At 47.4% G+C, this 21,519-nt stretch overlaps 1 protein-coding gene across 4 annotated transcripts in view; it reads left to right on the top strand.

The window, feature by feature from the left end:
• THAP4 (THAP domain containing 4) overlaps window positions 1-19,306 on the top strand; it is a 75,277-nt gene extending 55,971 nt beyond the window's left edge. For all 4 annotated transcript variants that reach the window (XM_045030352.1, XM_045030351.1, XM_045030350.1 and 1 more), the window contains one exon: window positions 18,992-19,306. In XM_045030352.1, the coding sequence (XP_044886287.1) occupies window positions 18,992-19,111 (120 nt within the window). In that variant the 3' untranslated portion in view covers window positions 19,112-19,306. The remainder of the gene's footprint in view (window positions 1-18,991) is intronic.
• Window positions 19,307-21,519: the final 2,213 nt, after the last annotated feature.

Raw genomic sequence — 21,519 nt, 5'->3', positions numbered from 1 at the left:
GCCAGCGGGAGAGGCGTCATTCCAGATCGTGGTCTCGGAGACGCTCCCGCTCACGCCGGTCCTGATCCTGGCACCGCTCGCAGTCCCGGCACCGCTCTCCATTGCGGTACCGGTCGTACTCGCGGAGACGTTCAAGATCCCGGTCGCTGGACAGACGCTCTCGGCACCGATCCGGCTCTCAGTACTGCTCCCAGTACCGTGCGTCCCGCAGCCACTCCCAGCACAGAGACTCGAGATCACGGTCGACCTCCTGGCACCGGCATGGTAGATGGTCCTGGTCTCATTCGCGGCACCGACACAACCAGTACCGCTCATCGGTACCGCCCCAGGACCAAACGTCCGGATCAGCGGCACCTTGCCAGGGCCTCTCGGCACCACCGTGGCCTTCGAGGCACACGTCATTGTCATCCCAAGCAGGCAGTGCTTCTTACCACCAGCATCCAGAGGTTCAAAGCCAGGAGCAAGGTCCTCATCAATGGGCCTTCTGGACTCCGTGGGCATACCACGAGGCACAAGGGGCCCCCTTCGTGGCTCAACGTCCCGGCCCCTCAGAACACAGGGCTCCCGAAGCCACGGTGAGCCGTCCTCCTCCCGCGGGCACAGACAAGGAGCCACTTGAATCTGCAGAGCCTGAGATTCCGCCTGATGCAGATGGGGCTCCACCACTCAATGACCCACCGCAGGACCCTCTGGTACTGGGCCTCTCCTCCTCCTCCTCTCCTGATGAGGCTGTGGCAGGAACATCCTCCTCTGGTCCTCCTCCTATAGATCTCAGGGCCCATCAAGACCTCTTGAGGAGAGTGGCCCAAAATATGAATTTACTGGTGGAGGAGGTTGCTGAGATAGAGGACCCCGTGGTGGATATATTAACGGCGGATGCACCCCTTCAAGTGGCTCTCCCGTTCATCCGCACGATTCAAGCCAATGCTGACACGATTTGGCAATCCCCAGCTTCCGTTAGACCTACGGTTAGGGGAGTAGAGAGAAAATATATGGTCCCGTCGAAGAGCTACGAATATCTCTACACCCACCCGACTCCCTGCTCTCTGGTGGTCCAATCCATGAACGAATGGGAGCGCCATGGCCAGCAGGCGCCAGCTCCTAAGGCAAAGGAGGCTAGGCACATGGACCTCCTAGGCCGTAAGGTATACTCGGCGGGAGGCCTCCAGCTTAAGGTGGCAAATCAGCAGGCCCTCCTAAGTCATTATAACTTCAGTATGTGGGTGTCTGTAGGGAGGTTTGCAGAACTCCTTCCCCAGGAGTCCCGCACAGAATTTACGGCCCTACTAGAGGAGGGTAAAAAAGTGGCAAGAACTTCCCTCCAGACCTCTCTGGACGCCGCGGACTCGGCAGCCAGAACGCTCGCATCTGGGGTAACAATGAGACGCATCTCCTGGCTACAAGCCTCAGGCCTACCTCCAGAATTGCAGCAGACAATTCAGGATTTGCCATCTGATGGACAGGGTCTCTTTTCGGACAAAACCGACCCCAGATTGCAGAGTCTCAAGGACAATCGCGTCATAATGCGCTCGTTGGGCATGCACACACCGGTTACCCAACGTAGGTCCTTCAGACCCCAACCATACCGCCCTTATAACCAGCCCAGGCCGCGTCAGGATATGACCAGACGGCGCAGCAGGGGAAATCGGTGGAGACAGTCTGGCCCTCAGGGAAACCAAAGTCAAGCGCCCCCTAAACCTCCCACGGGGCCAAAACAAAACTTTTGATGGGACGCCCGAGGACAACCCACCAGTTTCCCTGCCGGATCCTTCACCCTCCTTTTTCAACCGTCTCTCCCATTTCCTCCCTGCCTGGTCCCAGCTGACCTCCGATTGCTGGGTCCTCCGCACAGTGGAAGCAGGATACCACCTCCAATTTCTTTCTCACCCTCCTTCCCGCCTTCCCTGCCCATCCCTCTTCAGAGACCCCTCTCACGAGCAACTTCTCTTCCAAGAGGTCCATACACTCCTAAATCTGGGAGCCATAGAGGAGGTGCCAGAGGATATGCGGGGCAAGGGATTCTATTCCTGCTACTTTTTAATCCCCAAGGCAAAGGGCGGTCTACAACCGATCTTGGACCTGCGAGAACTCAACAAATTTATGGTAAAACTCAAGTTCCGCATGGTAACCCTGGGGACCATCATCCCATCCCTGGATCCGGGAGACTGGTATGCCGCCCTCGATATGAAGGACGCGTACTTCCATATTGCCATTTACCCGCCGCAGAGATGGTATCTCCAGTTTGTGGTCAACCAACAGCACTTCCAGTTCACGGTGCTTCCCTTCGGCCTTTCTACAGCCCCGAGAGTCTTTACCAAATGCATGGCCGTAGTCGCTGCCGCCCTCCGCCGTTGTCGAATACATGTCTACCCGTACCTCGACGATTGGCTCATTCGAGGGACTTCCCAGCTGCAAGTATCCCAGCACCTTCGTGTAGTCAAAGGCCTCTTCGGGAGGCTAGGCCTCATGGTCAACGTCGAAAAGTCTACTCTGACTCCAACGCAGAGGATAGACTTTATTGGAGCAGTTCTGGACTCCAATCTAGCCAGGGCCTGCCTCCCTCTGCCACGCTTTCAGGCAATGTCTTCGATCATTCCAAGTTTCCAATCCTACCCGACAACGTCGGTGCGCATCTGCCTCGGCCTCTTAGGTCACATGGCGTCATGCACCTTTGTGACCATGTACGCCAGACTGCGGCTTTGGCGCTTCCAAACATGGCTCGCTTCACTATACCGCCCACACAGGAACATTATAGACTCGGTGGTCACGATCCCCAGGCCAATCCTCGACTCCCTCACTTGGTGGTTGGACCCAGCGGTAGTCTGCGCAGGGGTACCGTTCCACCCTCCCCAACCCTCAGTGGCGCTGACCACAGACGCATCATCTCTGGGTTGGGGTGCCCACCTCGGGAACCTACACACTCAAGGCCTCTGGTTACCCCAGGAGCTGGCCTTGCATATCAACGTGAGGGAGCTGAGGGCAGTCCGCCTAGCGTGCCAGGCGTTTTGAGTCCATCTACAAGGCCGCTCTGTATCCGTGTTCACGGACAACACAACAACAATGTTCTACATAAACAAACAGGGCGGGGCGCGTTCCTCCCTACTTTGCCAAGAAGCCATTCACCTGTGGGACTTTTGCATAGCCCACTCTATTCATTTAGTAACGTCTCTTCTCCCAGAAGTACAGAACACTCTGGCAGATCGCCTCAGCAGGTCATTCCAGTCTCACGAGTGGTCGATCCGTCCCGACGTCGTCCATTCTGTTTTCCGGAGGTGGGGCTTTCCCCGCATAGATCTCTTTGCCTCCAGAAAGAACAGGAAATGCCACGTGTTCTGCTCCTACCAGGGACGCTCCGCGGGCTCCCTTTCAGACGCGTTTCTCCTCCCGTGGACGAGGCACCTGTTCTATGCCTTTCCGCCATTTCCCCTCATTCACAGAGTACTGCTCAAGCTCCGGAGGGACAGAGCCAACTTCATCCTCATTGCTCCAGCATGGCCGAGGCAGCATTGGTACACCCTGCTGTTCAACCTCTCAGTGGCGGATCCGATTCCCCTGCCGCTGTGGCCGGACCTCATAACGCAGGACTTCAGCAGACTTCACCACCCGGACCTGCAGTCCCTTCATCTCACAGCATGGCTCCTACATGGTTGAACCAAGCTGAGTTACGTTGCTCCGCCTCGGTGCAGCAGGTTCTTTTGGGGAGCAGGAAGCCTTCCACTAGAACGACTTATCTCGCCAAGTGGAAGCGTTTCTCACACTGGTGCGATCAGAACAACTTAGTCCCCGGACTGGTATCTATCCCTACTGTCCTAGATTACCTCTGGTCCCTGAAGGAGCAGGGCCTGGCGGTCTCTTCTTTAAAGGTTCACCTGCCGGCTATTTCTGCCTTCCACCCAGGCAAAAGTGGCCATTCTATTTTTTCCCACCCTATGGTTTCCAGGTTCCTTAAGGGACTGGAACGGCTGTACCCACAGGTCCGATGCCCAACCCCTACCTGGGACTTAAACCTGGTGTTGACCAAGCTTATGGGGGCCCCTTTCGAGCCTATGGCCACCTGTTCCCTGCTATACCTTTCCTGGAAGACGGCCTTCCTCGTCTCTATCACCTCGGCGAGGCGAGTCTCCGAGCTTCGTGCCTTGACGGTTCATCCCCCTTATACGGTCTTCCATAAGGACAAGGTGCAACTGCGGCCACAACCCTCTTTCCTCCCTAAGGTGGTGTCTGCTTTTTATGTCAATCAGGACATCTTCCTTCCAGTTTTCTTCCCGAAGCCGCACTTATCGCGCCGGGAACAACAGGTACATACTTTGGACGTCCGTAGGGTTCTCGCTTTTTATATAGAGAGAACGAGACCCTTTCGGCGTTCGCCTCAGTTATTTGTAGCGGTAGCAGACCGCATGAAGGGCATGCCGGTCTCTTCCCAGAGAATCTCATCTTGGGTGACATCCTGCATCAGAACGTGCTACGAACTGGCTCACGTTCCCGCTAGCCATCTCACTGCCCATTCTACAAGAGCGCAGGCCTCTTCTGCCGCCTTCCTGGCTCATGTCCCCATCCAGGAAATATGTCGGGCGGCTACCTGGTCATCAAGTCACACCTTTGCTTCACACTATGCATTGGTCCAACAATCCAGAGACGATGCAGCCTTTGGCTCAGCAGTCTTGCATTCTGCCACGTCTCACTCCGACCCCACCGCCTAGGTAAGGCTTGGGAATCACCTAACTGGAATGCATATGAGCAATCACTCGAAGAAGAAAAGACGGTTACTCACCGTTGTAACTGTTGTTCTTCGAGATGTGTTGCTCATATCCATTCCAAACCCGCCCTCCTTCCCCACTGTCGGAGTAGCCGGCAAGAAGGAACTGAGGGGCGGATGGGTCGGCAGGGGTATATATCTGGCGCTATAGCGGCGCCACTCCATGGGGTGCCCAGCCGACCCACCGAGTGTTGCTAGGGTAAAAATCTTCTGACGAGCGTGCATGCGGCGCGCACACACCTAACTGGAATGGATATGAGCAACACATCTCGAAGAACAACAGTTACAACAGTGAGTAACCGTCTTTTCTCCTCAGAGTGGCTGTGGAAAAGATAGATTTCTAAATATCTTTACTTTTTTTAAAAGCTGTTTGTTAAAACCTACGTACAAAATCTTGACACTCCTGTATGTGGAGAACAGCATTACTAAGCCAAAGGCTTTACATATCCATCATTACTTTATACTGTGTATAAAGAGCTGGGGCTCACAAGAAGAAACTTGCTCATTAGAACTTCCCCTGGATGCATGCCCTAGAGAAACTGATGTACTGAACCCAATTTACTGAGTCTAGAATGCTGAAGATGTGTTATTCTTTGGGGGTGATTGTGTTCATAGAATCATAGAATCTCAGGGTTGGAAGGGACCTCAGGAGGTCATCTAGTCCAACCCCCTGCTCAAAGCAGGACCAAACCCAACTAAATCATCCCAGCCAGGGCTTTGTCAAGCCTGACCTTAAAAACGTCTAAGGAAGGAGATTCCACCACCTCCCTAGGTAACCCATTCCAGTTCTTCACCACCCTACCAGTGAAAAAGTTTTTCCTAATGTCCAACCTAAACCTCCCCCTCTGCAACTTGAGACCATTACTCCTTGTTCTGTCATCTTCTACCACTGAGAACAGTCTAGATCCATCCTCTTTGGAATCCCCTTTCAGGTAGTTGAAAGCAGCTATCAAATCCCCCCTCATTTTTCTCTTCTGCAGGCTAAACAATCTCAGTTCCCTCAGCCTCTCCTCATAAGTCATGTGCTCCAGCCCCCTAATCATTTTTGTTGCCCTCTACTGGACTCTCTCCAATTTATCCACATCCTTCTTGTAGTGTGGGGCCCAAAACTGGACACAGTACTCCAAATGAGGCCTCAGCAGTGCTGAATAGAGGGGAATGATCACATCCCTTGATCTGCTGGAAATGCCCCTACTTATACAACCCAAAATGCCATTAGCCTTCTTGGCAACAAGGGCACACTGTTGACTCATATTCAGCTTTTCGTCCACCGTAACCCCTAGGTCCTTTTCTGCAGAACTGCTGCCCAGCCATTCGGTCCCTAGTCTGTAGCAGTGCATGGGATTCTTCCGTCCTAAGTGCAGGACTCTGCACTTGTCCTTGATGAACCTCATCATATTTCTTTTGGCCCAATCCTCTAATTTGTCTAGGTTCCTCTGTATCCTATCCCTACCCTCCAGCGTATCAATCACTCCTCCCAGTTTGGTGTCATCTGCAAACTTGCTAAGGGTGCAGTCCACACCATCCTCCAGATCGTTAATGAAGATATTGAACAAAACCGGCCCCAGCACCGACCCTTGGGACACTCCACTTGATACCAGCTGCCAACTAGACATGGAACCATTGATCACTACCCGTTGAGCCCGACCATCTAGCCAGTTTTCTATCCACCTTACCGTCCATTCATCCAGCCCATACTTCTTTAACTTGCTAGCAAGAATACTGTGGGAGACTGTATCAAAAGCTTTGCTAAAGTCCAGAAATAGCACATCCACTGCTTTCCCCTCATCCACAGAGCCGGTTATCTAATCATAGAAGGCAATTAGGTTAGTCAGGCATGACTTGCCCTTGGTGAATCCATGCTGACTGTTCCTGATCACTTTCCCCTCCTTTAAGTGGTTCAGAATTGATTCCTTGAGGACCTGTTCCATGATTTTTTCCAGGGACTGAGGTGAGACTGACTGGCCTGTAGTTCCCTGGATCTTCCTTCTTCCCTTTTTTAAAGATGGGCACTACATTAGCTTTTTTCCAGTCATCCGGGACCTCCCCCAATCGCCATGATTTTTCAAAGATAATGGCCAATGGCTCTGCAATCTCATCGGCCAACTCCTTTAGCACCCTCGGATGCAGTGCATCCGGCCCCATGGACTTGTGCTCGTCCAGCTTTTCTAAATAGTCCCGAACTACTTCTTTCTCCACAGAGAGCTGGTCACCTCGTCCCCATACCGTGCTGCAGAGTGCAGCTGTCTGGGAGCTGACCTTGTCTGTGAAGACAGAGGCAAAAAAAGCATTGAGTACACTAGCTTTCTCCACATCCTCTGTCACTAGGTTCCCTCCCTCATTCAGCAAGGGGCCCACGCTTTCCTTGACTTTCTTCTTGTTGCTAACATACCTGAAGAAACCCTTGTTACTCCTAACATCTCCGGCTAGCTGCAACTCCAAGTGTGATTTGGCCTTCCTAATTTCACTCCTGCATGCCTGAGCAATACTTTTATACTCCTCCCTGGTTATTTGTCCAATCTTCCACTTCTTGTAAGCTGTTTTTTTGTGTTTAAGACGAGCAAGGATTTCACTGTTAAGCCAAGCTGGTCACCTGCCATATTTACTTTTCTTCCTACACATCGGGATGGTTTGTTCCTGCAACCTCAATAAGGATTCTTTAAAATACAGCCAGCTTTCCTCGACTCCTTTCTCCGTCATGTTATTCTCCCAGGGGACCTTGCCCATCAGTTCCCTGAGGGTGTCGAAGTCTGCTTTTCTGAAGTCCAGGGTCTCTGTTCTACTGCTCTCCTTTCTTCCTTGTATCAGGATCCTGAACTCGACCATCTCATGGTCACTGCCTCCCAGGTTCCCATCCACTATTGCTTCCTCTACTATTTCTTCCCTGTTTGTGAGCAGCAGGTCAAGAAGAGCTTTTCCCCTACTTGGTTCCTCCAGCACTTGCACCAGGAAATTGTCCCCTACACTTTTCAGAAACTTCCTGGATTGTCTGTTCACTGCTGTATTGCTCTCCCAGCAGATATCAGGGTGATTAAAGTCACCCATGAGAACCAGGGCCTGTGATCTAGCAACTTCTGTTAGTTGCTGGAAGAAAGCCTCGTCTACCTCATCCCCCTGGTCTGGTGGTCTGTAGCAGACTCCCACCACGACATCACCCTTGTTGTTCATACTTCTAAATTTAATCCAGAGACTCTCAGGTTTTTGTGCAGTTTCATACTGGAGCTCTGAGCAGTCATACTGCTCTCTTACATACAACGCAACTCCCCCACCTTTTCTGCCCTGCCTATCCTTCCTGAACAGTTTATATCCATCCATGACAGTACTCCAATCATGTGAGTTATCCCACCAAGTTTTTGTTATTCCAATTACATCATAATTCCTTGACTGTGCCAGGACTTCTAGTTCTCCCTGCTTGTTCCCCAGGCTTCTTGCATTTGTGTATAGGCATGTAAGATAACTCACTGATTGTCCTGGTGTCCCAGTATGGGGCTGGAGCCCTCCCCTCTTGCACTCACCTACTTGTGCTTTCTCCCGATATCGCACTTCCCCACTTACCTCGGGGCTTTGGTCTCCTTCCCCCGGTGAACCTAGTTTAAAGCCCTCCTCACTAGGTTAGCCAGCCTGCTTGCAAAGATGCTCTTCCCTCTCTTCGTGAGGTGGAGCCCGTCTCTGCCTAGCAATCCTTTTTCTTGGAAGACCATCCCATGGTCAAAGAATCCAAACCCTTCTCTCCGACACCATCTGCGTAGCCATTCGTTGATTTCCACGATACGACGGTCTCTACCCTGGCCTTTTCCTGCCACAGGGAGGATAGACGAGAACACCACTTGCGCCTCAAACTCCTTTATCCTTCTTCCCAGAGCCACGTAGTCTGCAGTGATACGCTCGAGGTCATTCTTTGCAGTATCATTGGTGCCCACGTGGAGAAGCAGGAAGGGGTAGCGATCTGAGGGCTTGATGAGTCTCGGCAGTCTCTCCATCACATCATGAATCCTAGCCCCTGGCAAGCAGCACACCTCTCGGTTTTCCCGGTCAGGGCGGCAGATAGATGACTCAGTCCCCCTGAGGAGAGAGTCCCCGACCACCACCACCCTCCTCCTTCTCTTGGGAGTGGTGGTCGTGGAACCTCCATCCCTAGGACGGCGCATCTCATGCCTTCCAATCAGTGGAGTCTCCTTCTGCTCTGTTCCCTCAGATGTATCATCCACTCCACCCTCTGCACTAGTACCTGCGGAGAGAACATGAAAACGGTTGCTCACCTGCATCTGTGTTACTGGTACGTGGACGTTTCTGGTACTCTTTCCTCTTCTGGAAGTCACATGCCGCCAATTATCCTCGCTGGCCTTCTGTCCCAGCTGCGTAGCCTGCTCTGAATCTTCAGAACATTGTGCCCGCTGAAGCTGATCCTGACGTCTATCCAGGAAATCCTCATTTTCTTTTATGGAACGCAGGGTTGATATTCGTTTCTCCAGACCTTGAATCTTCTCTTCCAATATGGAGATCAGCTTGCACTTTGTACAGACAAAGTCGCTTCTATCCTGTGGAAGGAAGACAAACATGGCGCATCCTGTGCAGGTCACAACAGCGGATCGCTCGGCATCCATAGTCTCTTTCTTCTAAGCGCTTCCTTCCTTGTGGCAGAAGCTACTCAGAGAACCCTGCGAGGGGGGGGCCTCACCAGGCTCTCTCCAGGCGAACAATCAATCAAGCAAGCACACGGTCAAACTGCCAAACTGTCCCCTCAACAGACACTCAGATACTCACCAGCGCAGTCCCCCTACTGCAGCACTTAGCGTACCTCTGCTCAGAGGGATCCCAGGCAAACTCCTTCTGTTTGCCTCTCTGCTGTTCGCTGCTCAGCTGGTTCGCAGCTGACTGCCTTTTTATAACAGTCAGGCCCAGCTGGAACAAAGCACTCCCAGGTCCCACTGGTCAAACAAGCAATCAATCAAGCACACGGTCAAACTGCCAAACTGTCCCCTCAACAGACACTCAGATACTCACCAGCGCAGTCCCCCTACTGCAGCACTTAGTGTACCTCTGCTTTGTAAAGTAGCTCAATAATCTCTTCCTTGCTTTGGTACGAGAGTAATAAAACAAGGTGATGCACGTGAAATGGAGCTCATGTAGCACAGATCTGTGGAGGGATCACTGCTTCTGGGCCGCTCTTCTATCCTGTAGGCCTGGTACACCTAAAAATTAGATGGTTCTAGCTACATTGCACAGGGCTGTGAACATGTCATGCCCTGTGCAACAGAGTTAGTTCAACCTAGCCTTCACTGTAGATGCAGTTCGGTCAACGGAAGAATTCTTCCATTGATCTAGCTACTGCCTCTTGGAGGGGTGGATTACCTACACAAAGAGAAATCCACTTCCTTCAACGTAGGAAACACCTCTACAGCAGCTGCTGTATCACAGCTGCAGTGCCATATCTGTGCTGCTGTAGCTACTTTAGTGTAGACATACCCCTAGACACAAGATAATGGGAAGCAGGGTTGGAGACTTCCAGTAGCCCACTCCCACTTCCAAAACCAAGATTGTTCATGGGAGGCTGCTAATGCTTCTCCCACGTGCTACCCCCCCAACACCCATAGATGTGACAAACGACCCCACACGAAATAAATGTCTTTTGTCGTAGACCTACCCACAACCCACTGCCACATGTACTCTTTTTATGTGAGGCAACCAACCTTCATCCCTCCCACATACAGTACCTGCTGCTCCAAAAGAGGCGTCCCTCCATGCATACTTCCTCCTATCTATGCCCATTTCCCTTTACTCCGTGTTTGTTTGCTTATTTTTTGAGAAGCAGTGAGCTCCCCTGGCTTCCATGATGTGCAGTGGCTTTTTGTCTCTATCAGGGACCTGAAACTCCTTTTGAATCAAACTAAGTTTAAGAAAAAAACCTACAGTTCATAGCAGTAACAAATTATTCACTGTTTCCTTCTTCCAACATTCAGCTATCATTATCCATTATTTGTATTGTGGTAGCATTTAGGACCCCTGGTTGTGGACCAGAACCCATTACAGTATGCACTGTACAAACCCAGAACAAAAAGACCCTGCCCTAAAGAGCGTACAATCTAATACCCACAATAAGAAAACTATCGGCTATACTGAATGTACTTGTTTTTAAACAGGCTAGTTTTTGAATAGGATGAAAACCCCCAAGCTAAAGTAGAGCACTGCATGTCACAGTACTTTCGCTGAGATATAATAAAGGTTCTTCCAGTGGCACTGCAGAGCCCATGTGATGAGTACTCTGGCACACCAGGGAGTAAATATTGCTCCATTTAATCTGCCAATTTTAAGCCTCAGCAGTCATGGCATCTGCATGGCATCCTTCTGTGATTTGGCAGGGTCCATGTTAGAGAGCAGTCAACCAGACTCATTTTGAAGATTAATGATCCTTATCTCCTTTTATGGGAGGTTATCCTATTATCAATCCTGTTACAAGGTGGTGGCTGGCCAGGGTAGTAGTTATTTGAATGTCTGCTAGATCAATGGGCTAGTGTTTTTTCTGGAAATTGTGGGTATATTTCTCAGCTCTGGCTCTTTCCACAAGCATTAAACACAGCTATAGAGAACCTTTCATTTTTATTTGCATATGTATTAATGATGTTTTTAAAAGGATGACTTTGGCTTTGCTTTAACTGACTTTAATGTCAAACTAAAGAAAGACTGATTCAGTCACAAAACCAGCCAGGTGGCCAACCTGTTCCGTTGTGATCATGAAGGAGAAAGAACCCTTCTTGTCTCAATACAGTCCTTTCTAACCAACATTATTCTATAAAACCTTTCTTACACACTAGATTTCAGAGTCTTTCGCTCTCTGGAGTTACCATGTGTCTGAGAAAAACTAGGAGAAATGTTCTCATTTTTGAGTAGCCCTTTCCTCTGAACTTGCTTCCCCTCTCAGCTGAGTCCATCCTTCAAGGGTCCCTTCAGCAGGTCAGTTACACAGCAAAATATGGCTGAGACCCAGGATTCCTTTTAACTTAGGTTGGGGCAGTGGCAGAGTTGACAACATTCAAAGTAATTGTTCCTCCATCAGAGAATCCTTTGTTCTCTTTGGAGTTAGAGGAACTCAGCAGAGCAAACACATTACATTGGTAACAAGAAAGGCAAAAGATCTAGCATTTTTCATTGTAACCACAGAGAGGAAAAGCAGCTTCTTAAAGATTTAAAGGAGCTGTGTCCTTGCAATATGTCCTATGTTCTTGCGGGATCTGTGCCATTTCTGCCTGAAAATATTTGATGGAAGAGGGAAGAAGCAACCACCCCAGAGCAGCTGTGCAGAAAAGACAATTTCCTATATAGGGTAAGCACTGGAGAGAGATGGGGAAATGGGAATCTATAGAACTACTGTGTGGAAGGATGAAAAACATATGTAGGTAGGACTGATTCTGGGTCCATTTGTGGTTGCTCCTAGTTTTTGTTGCCTGGGTCAGCAATGACTGGGACTGCTTTGAGGCAATACTCTGATTTTTAAGGAGTCAGTGCTTTGTATTGCTGAACAGTGACATCTCCCTCTCGTTTTCAGGGTACCATTGACTGGCTATCATAATAGTCCTGTCCAGTCCTCATTAGCTACAATGAGTATAGTTGTGTTGTGGGGCTTTAAAGGTGGGAGATCTTAAACTTGGGGGATTAGGAGATCCTCAGATATATAAGCAACTTCCCTCCACATATATATGTAACATAGACACACACACTGCCTAGAAGGAAAAGATTTGCATTTTGCTAGCTACCTCCCTTTTGAAACAGGGTAACATGGTTGACAAGTGATGAAAGCTGCACAGAGGGAGCCTGAATAGTACATTCAAAGGAGGGGAAATAACTGATGTGTTGATGACGGTAACAATGGGTACCTCAGACTGTGTAGCTCAGAGAACAGCTAACTAAGGCTGTCTCTACACTTCGAAGTAGGGGTGTGACTCTTGCTCATATACACATAAGTGTTAGCGCAAGTATAAATAGCAGTGTAGCCGCAGTAGCACTGGTAGCGGCAGCAGAGGCCCAGCTGACCCACATTGAGTACAAACCCACCTGCAACCGGAAAACTCTAGGAACCCATCAGGTTCTACTGGAATTATTCTCCCTCTGGTTGCTGTGAAATTCACTGGAACATTTATTTATATGAAAATCATACTGCCCTTTAATTTTCTCTCAGAGCAGTACAAGATTGGCAGTAACTTTTCATTTTGCTTTGACCAGCTTTACTCCCTTTGTGCATAGTTTATTCTTTGATCTCAGGCCATTGGTCACCTGAGGGAGAACAAAGCCAGACAGACCCCTGCAGTGTGAAGTTTGGAATTCCATTCCTCAATGCACACAAGATTCTACATCTCCCATAAGCTTTTTAAACTAATCTTAACTCTCCTGAAATTAGCCTTTCCTGCCACATAATGCCTTGGAGCCAGATTGCGGCTGGCCCCTGCACTCAAGGAAGGAGGGCACAGAGAGCATCCCTTCATGTGCCTCTCATGCAGGAGCCAGCCCCAGCTGCAGTAGCTTACTCTTGCTAGCCACACATAAAGGACCATGGCTAAGGAGAGTGTACGCAGCAATGGCTGCACTCCTGAGAACTCCCGGAGACTAGTGCACCATGAGGGGCAATGCCTCTGGGAATTCCTTGTGGGCTGTGTGGCTTACCACAGGCCAGCACCTTAAAGGCATAACTGAGCACTCAGCTCTCTGGGAAAAGCTTCTTAGCACGCAAAGCACTAATACCGGGAAATAACACATCCTGCAAATGCAGAGACTCACTACTCTGCCTTGTTTGAAATGTCCAGTTGTGGAACCATAGAAATCAGAGCTGGAAAAGACCTAAAGGAGTAGGTCATTCAGTTCATTCCCCTGTTTGTAGAAGATTCCTTCTTATATGTTAGGATTTGGATAATGGGATCAGAATTGTTGAATGTTGCCAACTCCAAGCATTCAAAAATCATGACTCAGGGTCTGCAATCATGAGATTGTCTTAGAGATCATGAGATTTAAAAATCGTACGGTTTGTATTCTTTTTATATGTCTTTTAATGCTGAAGTGTTTAGGGTTCACATTTTCAAGCTTTTTGCTACAATCTGAGCACTAGAAACTTACTAAAAATAAGAAAAAGCTGAGATTCTTGGGTAATAAAATTATTCCAACAGTTGGAGGTTTAAAAAAAAAGAAATATCACAAGACCTGCAATACATGCATGAGAATTAGCAATTTTGCATTCCCTCTGAAGCACCTGGCATTGGCCACTGTCAGAAGACAGGATACTGGGCTAGATGGACATTTGGTCTAACCCAGTATGGTTGTTCTTATGTTCTTATGCATAATATAGAGGTGATTGCTTGACATAAACACTGAAACAAAATAACCCCCTTCAAAATATTGTTAATGTAAAAGGAAGTTTAAGAGCTTAAACACCAAAGTCAGGAAATTTTAAAGTAAGGTTCTCGCACCTTATTTTGTTGCTTACATTGCAATCTTTCATTGTGCAATTACACAATATACAGTGTATGTAGAAAGACAAAATGTAGCATAAGCCCTTGTAAGGCTATCAGGAAGTAGTGCAGTTCATTTGTATTTACTGAGATAAATCACTTTCCTTTTTCTAGACTTCCAACTACTCATTAAGATCAGCCATTTCTATCACAGAGAAGCACATTGCACATGGTCTAACCCAGGGGTGGGCAAACTTTTTGGGGCGAGGGCCACATCTGGGTGAGGAAATTGTATGCAGGGCGGGTGGAGTGCGGGATGTGGAGGAAGGGGCTCAGGACAAGGGATTGGGGCAGAGAAGGGGTGCAGAGTGTAAGAGGGGGCTCAGGGAAGGGGGTTGGGGTACAGGAGGGGTACGGAGTGCAGGATGGGGCTCAGGGCAGGGAGTTGGGGTGCACGGGGTGCAGGGTGCAGCAGGGAGCTCAGGGCAGGTGGTTGGAATGCACAGGAGTGCAGAAAGGGGCTCAGGGCAGGGAGTTGGGTGCAGGAGGGGTGCGAGGTACAGGCAGAGGGCTTAGGGCAGGAAGTTGGGGGCGGGGGGCAGGAGGGGTTTGAGCTCCAGCCCGGTGCTGCTTACCTAAAGTGGCTCCGGGGTGGCAGTGCCGCACACCAGGGCCAGGGCAGGCTCCCTGCATGCCTGCCCTGTCCCCACGCCACTCCAGGAAGTGCTGCGGCCCCTGGGGGGGGGGGCAGAGGGCTCTGCGTGCGCACATGGAGCCCTTTGTCTCCCGGCCCGGGGGCTGCTTCTGAGAGCAGCACCAGGCCCGCAGCACCACCAGGGGTAATCCTGCGGGCCGGATCCAAAGCCCTGAAGGGCCGGATCCGGCCCGCGGGCCATAGTTTGCCCATCCCTGATCTAACCGGTCCAGATTGAGTTAGTTTTAAGATTAGAACAGAATAGGAATTTTCAGTTGCAGCTTCATGTTTCCCATAATGGAGTCATCTCAGGACACATCTGTATTCCAGCAGTATCTAAAAGGGGTGGTCTAGTCCTCGCTGCGCCACTGATCTGATTTATGAACTTGGCAAGTCATAAAACCTTTGTGTACTTCAGCTTCCATAAATTGGAGATAACAATTCCTGCCCTTATTAAAGTGCATTGAGGTTTTTCAATGAAAAGTACAGGTCATTATGAATAATAAAGTAGTGTGGAGCCCAGTCTGTACAACTTGTGTTATATCATCTCCCCCACCAAATTGTCATTAGTTTACATTTAGGAAATGCAGTTGTGTTGATAAGGTTGCTCAGGCAATAAAAATAAAGGAAATCACCACTTAAACCAGAATTCACATCCAGCCTCAATCTGTATGCCATCCCACCCAGATACCAAAATGCCCAAACAGCCCCATAACAGATACATTTTCAGTCTAATATAGAACCACTTCGTCACAATCACACTGAAATGCACAAGCTAAACCCCAGCCTCAGACAGATTACAATAAATTGCCTATAGACATACATGTACTGGTGAAAAGTCTAGTGTATTAGCTGTAGAGGAAAAGGGCGGAGGTTGGAGTTCAGCTTGTGAGTGATTTGTCAGGAACTGGAGGTGTGCATTGTGATTGGTTCTCTGTTGGAATTGAAAGTGGGTTTGTTGTGTTGCTGCACTGTGTTGGTATGTTACTTTGTGTGTGTGTGTGTGCGTATGTGCATAGGTGAGTGTGTGCTAAGGGATGCAAGTTGTGTGAATGTCTTGTTTTTTACCGATAGTGTTGATGGGAAATGCATTTGAGCAGTCTTAACAGTATGACAGTGTTTTTGTGAAAGCCTCATTCTTCCTTATTCTTATTCTCAAGCCTCCCCAGGAAAGGGGGTGAAGTGGCTTGGGGGGATACTTTGAGGAAACAGGGACTCTAAGTGGTCCTTTTTCCTGGATTTTTGTCTAAATCACTTGGTGGTGGCAGCAATACCGTCCAAGGACAAGGAAAGGATTTGTGCCTTGGGGAAGTTTTAACCTAAGCTGGCAGAAATAAGTTTAGGCGGTCTTTCATGTGGGTCCCCACATCTGTACCCCAGAGTTCAGAGTGGGGAGGGAACCCTGACAGCCTCCCTCCAAATCCACCTCCTCTATGGCCCCGTTAATCCTAGGGAGTAGGACAGGACAGGAGGGAATTATAGCCCACATTGTCAGAAACATGGAACATCCAGCTCTGCTGCGGAGGCAGCTGCCCCCTCTAGTATTGGCTACTTGCATTCTCTGATGGGTCTGAACTTTTCTTGGTAGAGATAAGTAAGGTTTTGTTAAATTAGGGCAATAACTGTTTGTGTTAAAGAGTCGCTTTTGAAAAGTGTCATATGCCCAAGGTATTTTGAAAGTGTGCATATGGGTGGAGTTTGGAGCTTCAGGGGACTGTGCTTCTTTAGCTAGACAGAGATAAAAAATGGTGAGACTGGCAGAGCCAAATGTCAAGTTTACAAAAGGCATCATTTAAAAAACCTTTCCTCTGCAAAAGAGCTTGAATATTTAACTCTAAAAATTATGGAAAATTCCACTGTCCTCAGTAGAGTGATTGTATTAAATTGGGACCCATTGTTAAATCCTTAAGGAGAGAAATAGCAGGATTAAATCCTGCTTTAACTACAGATCTCAAACAGTCCTAACTCTTGAGTCACAACCAACGCCTCCCTCATAACAAATGTTCCTGTTCTGTTTGGTGTCTCCGATGCTGAAGCACTCTGAGATGATAATGTAAATAAAGCCATTAGGATAAGGACAAACGTTTTTTCAGCTGTTTGTTTTTAAAAGCAAGACAGAGTTTGATCTAAATCTTGGAGTCTGTAGATATAAATATATACAGCTGACAACAGCATCTCATTAAGAGACATATCATTTGGAAGGTATTTTGTACAGTATGATCCAAAATTGTGGCTCCCTTGGGAAACTTTTTGACTGTAACACTGTCCTTTGCATTTTCAGTTCTTCCTTTCAGTTGAATGCACCACATATAATGAATTTTTAAATTTGACTAGTTGATCCCATTAAATGTAACCACTTGGCAGAGCTATCAGACTGAGCTCCCTCAGTCCCTGAGACTTCATTTCCGCTAATCCCTGGGACTGTGTTCGCCATGAGAAGGAGCAAAGGGGGCCAAGCAACATAAACAAATCTTGTGGATGACGTGCAGAAAATCTGCACTGAAATAAGTCAAAGGGCCAAACTGCTGAGCGTGTGGAGTCTATGCCAAGATACTTTCAGGCACCGCTGATCACTCAGGGTAATCCTGTGCATTTATATGTGTGGTCATATGATCGCTTCTGTGCAAGGCTCCATAGAATCCACAGCTGCAGCTCCATATATTCCACCTCTTGCTGCAGAATTGTTCTCCAGGATCAAAGCTTTCAAAATCATGGGCCTGATTCTCCACTCTCTTGCACCAGTTTTATGCTAGTGTAGCTCACTGACTTGAAGGAAGCCTTTATGGTACCTTGAAGATGTAAACCAATACAGTGCATCTTCCTGAGTCTGCTTACAGTCTGAAACAATAGCTCTGAGAAATGTAAACTGCCCTGTTCAACTCGATGGGTTAAATCTCTGATCTAAGCCTGTGTATACTAGGGATACTTGTGGCAGTGTAGCTACAGCAGTGCCAGGTCCCCATGTATATGCTCTGCACTGATGTGGCTTACCCCATATTACACCAGCGACACTACTACAAATGAGATGAATGAAGGGTCAATATTAACTATTTCACTGCTGATCATTTTAGCGGAAGATAATGTGTTTAATTCCAAAGGCCCAGCTCCTCAAAGGGATTTAGGTTTCTAATTTAAATTCTAAATACCTTTCAGAAGTTGGGCCAGACTGCTCCCCCCTCAGCTGCCGTCCAGCTTCCCCCTGATGATTTCTTCAGTGCAATTAATCATGGTCAACACAAAACTTTTGGATGTACTGAAAGCTGCCAGTGTGTGAATGTGATGTCAAAATAACTAACCTAGGGAGCTGCTGTACTGAGTATTATTAATTGTCTTAATTACAGGCCTAATGTTTTCATTTAAATGAAGCTACTTCATAATTTCCAGTCTGCCCCAGCTGGCTGCTACAGAATTTAGGTCCAGCTTGTTACAGAGTACGTTGAGGTTTGCTGCTAATAATCATCAGAGATGGAATTTGGCTTTGCTTTATGTGAGCATTCATTTTCTGTCAGAGGCAGTGATTTGTATTTGAAATTCAGCAAACTGGAAATGAGGTAAGAATGGCCAAAGCCCTAATGGCTGCTGCTATTGTGCAGCAGGAGATGCTTTTAAAGAGTGTGTAACCTCTGACACACAGCCTATTTATTAGTGTGTGTGTTTCCGTTTGATGACTGGCATATTTTCTTATTTTCCATCTGCATTAATACATTTTGTCAGCTGTACTTCAGTCCATCCCTCTCAGTGTACATTGTTCTCAGTGTAGGACTCAGCTGTGCAGTACAGTAGCAGCCATCATTCTGACAGAGGTGCTTTCTCTTAGAAAGTTGCTCTCTGCTTTATTGGAGGGTACAGTGTGATTATTCCCAGTTTCGCCAGGTGCTCTTGTAACAAACCAACCTATTTGGGGGCATAGGGAAGGGAGTATTGCAGCAGTCCTTAAGATTTTGCCTGTGGAAGTCTGTCAGACATGAGAAGGGCTGGGCCAGTAACTTTCAACTAAGGAAATAAGAACCAAGCTTATTCTAGCCCCAGATGTTGGTTTACTTCATTTTAAAAAAAAATGCTAACCAGAACAAAATAAAGGGCTGTGTGTGTTTATTTCCCTCTCAGATTACCAGAAAATTTAGGCTCAATTCCGATGGGAAACTAGAACAGACCGTCTCCATGGCAACCACTGCGCAGCCAATGACTCAGCACCTTCACATTACCTACAAAAAGGTGACACCTTAAAAATAGAAGAGTAGGGTTTCCCGGCAGAAAAGGCGGAGCCTGGAGCCTAAGGACAGAAGCCTATCTTGGTGACCCACATTCACACCTGATTACAGGAGGGGGAGGCAGGTGAGCTACACATGCTGTTGGGAATGTTATGCAGATGTTTCTGTAACGGTATATATAAAAAACAAATAAAAAGCCTTTATTTTTATGGCTGTGGCTTTGGACCTTATTGCTGTGCGGGCCGTAAATTCCTCTGCTCTGGCAGTGATTAAACAAGGGGTTTCTCAGGCCTGTTCCCTAGAGAGTTAGGAGGGCTGGCAGATTCAGCCTTCTAATCTTTCATATGATCTAAACGCATCGCCACAAAAACAAACAGGAAGATAAAAGCAGCAGCAGCAATACAGGGTGTGATAGACAGAACTCTCCATTCCATATAACGCAATACAGGCTAAAGTAGAACACCTCCTACTGTGGGACAGAGAGAACTGCCCTGGGGCCCAAACCTGCAAGGTGCTCAGCAACCACCCAAAGGTGGCAAATACCCTCACCCTCTTTACTTCAGTCGGACTGGAGGGGGCTGAGTAGCTAGCAGGATGAAGCCCATAGAGTATCTGATCTGAATCACTAGGAGTCATTCCATTGCCCTCAGTGGGTTTTGATCAGTCCCAGAAAAAGTCCCCTCCCAGAACAGGATGGTGGGAGCTCTGGAGATATGAGCCACAGCTTCTCTAGCTTAAATGCGGAACACAATAAAACTCACATTGACAAGCACATGATAAAGAAAAGCACCAGAACCTTTAAATAATGAGAGACTAATTTCTGCAGCATTTTCAGTGACCTTGGTGTCATGGTTCAGCCTTTGATTTAGCTGATATATAATATTAGAAATATCAACAGGTCTTTGTGCAATGGAAATAAATTTGGATCTAAAATTAAAGCCTTAATACACGAGGCAGTTTTTAGTGTGGGGAAGAGGAATCAGACAAAGTTTTCTGAGACATGGGACTAAAAAAATTGTAACTCACTTTATATGAGAGGGGAAGCTATAACTTTGCCTAAACATTTCAAATGAATTTTATTCAAGATTTCTTGATGAGCTATATGGCATGGGCCTAATTTTGGTAAGTCTGGCTGTTTGTTGTAGTAGGTATTTATTCCCTACAGATTTTATTTGAACATTTACCACACTGTCAGGTTATGGAGGATTGTATAAAATTCACCAAAGACTTGTGTACAGTTGTGCCAGCCATTTTTAAATCCTGGATGGGGGGGGGGAGGGGGCACAATGTTTGGATTCAAAGAGGTTATACTCTTTTGGGAGGTTTTAAGCTCTGTCTGCCAAACCACTTGGGTTCAAGATGGTTACAGATGCTGCCAGAAGCATATTAGATTTGAATACTACATTTCACTGTGTTTAATTGAATAGCATGTATAGTCTTCATAGCACATCTCTAAGAAACTAACCCATCTACCGCAAATTTTTACATACCAATGATCATAAATACTTAGTTTAAAAACAAAAACTTAAAGAAATTATAAATCAAGAGGACTCTGGGATAGGTTAGTAAACGTGCTGTTAGACTGAGATTCTCAAAGTCATCTAGGCGGGATTTGGACACAATTTTTTATTCATTTTAATTGGCCTTACTGGCTTTGTACATTCTCATGATATTTTTAAAAGTAGACTTAGGTTTAGATTTTCAGTGTTTCTTTAAAAAGAAAGAGAGAAGGAAAGAAAATGGAAAGTGAGGAAGTTTGGAGTTAAGATTTTACATGAGCTCTGAACTCTTTCTCCCTTGTCCCATTGTGCTATGCTCCATCCAGATAATGAAATTGCAGGTCTGATAACTGTATTCCTTCCCAGTTTTTCTGAATTATTAACAATAGGGAAAATAATGCAAATCTCAACTCTCTCCTGTGTAGAAAAGATAAGGACAGCTCTCGTAGCTGCTTTGATGGAGCTTGGAGTAGAGAGTCTACAACCAGTACTAGTTAGGGGGTGCTGTGCAGCCACTGAGGTGTTTGATCCACCTCAAGATGAGAGCTGGTCAAAATATTGCTGTTGAAAGATGCTGGACTGAAAATGGCTCTTCAACTTTTACAAAACAATTTCCATTGGCCAAATATTGAGAGTTTCATCGAGAGACTTCAGAAATGAAAATTACTGGCGTTTGGATTTTCATCAAGAAAATTGACAAAACTAAACTTTACTTTTTGTCAGTTTTTCATGTGGGATGGGGAAGAATAAGCATTTCCCAACCGGCTCATGAATCACAGAAAGCTCTTCTGGCTAAGAACCACAGATAAGAAATGTACGGTGGAATTTTTAAATTATTATTTACAAATAAGTTGGATGATGACTCATCAGTATCAGGTTTTCAATGGAAAACAAATTATTAATACTAATAATACATACAACTTAC

This window comes from Mauremys mutica, chromosome 9 (assembly GCF_020497125.1).
Source record: "Mauremys mutica isolate MM-2020 ecotype Southern chromosome 9, ASM2049712v1, whole genome shotgun sequence".
Classification (NCBI taxonomy): domain Eukaryota; kingdom Metazoa; phylum Chordata; order Testudines; family Geoemydidae; genus Mauremys; species Mauremys mutica.
The sequence above is the reverse complement of the archived record's forward strand: the minus strand, read 5'-3'. Positions and strand labels throughout refer to the sequence as shown.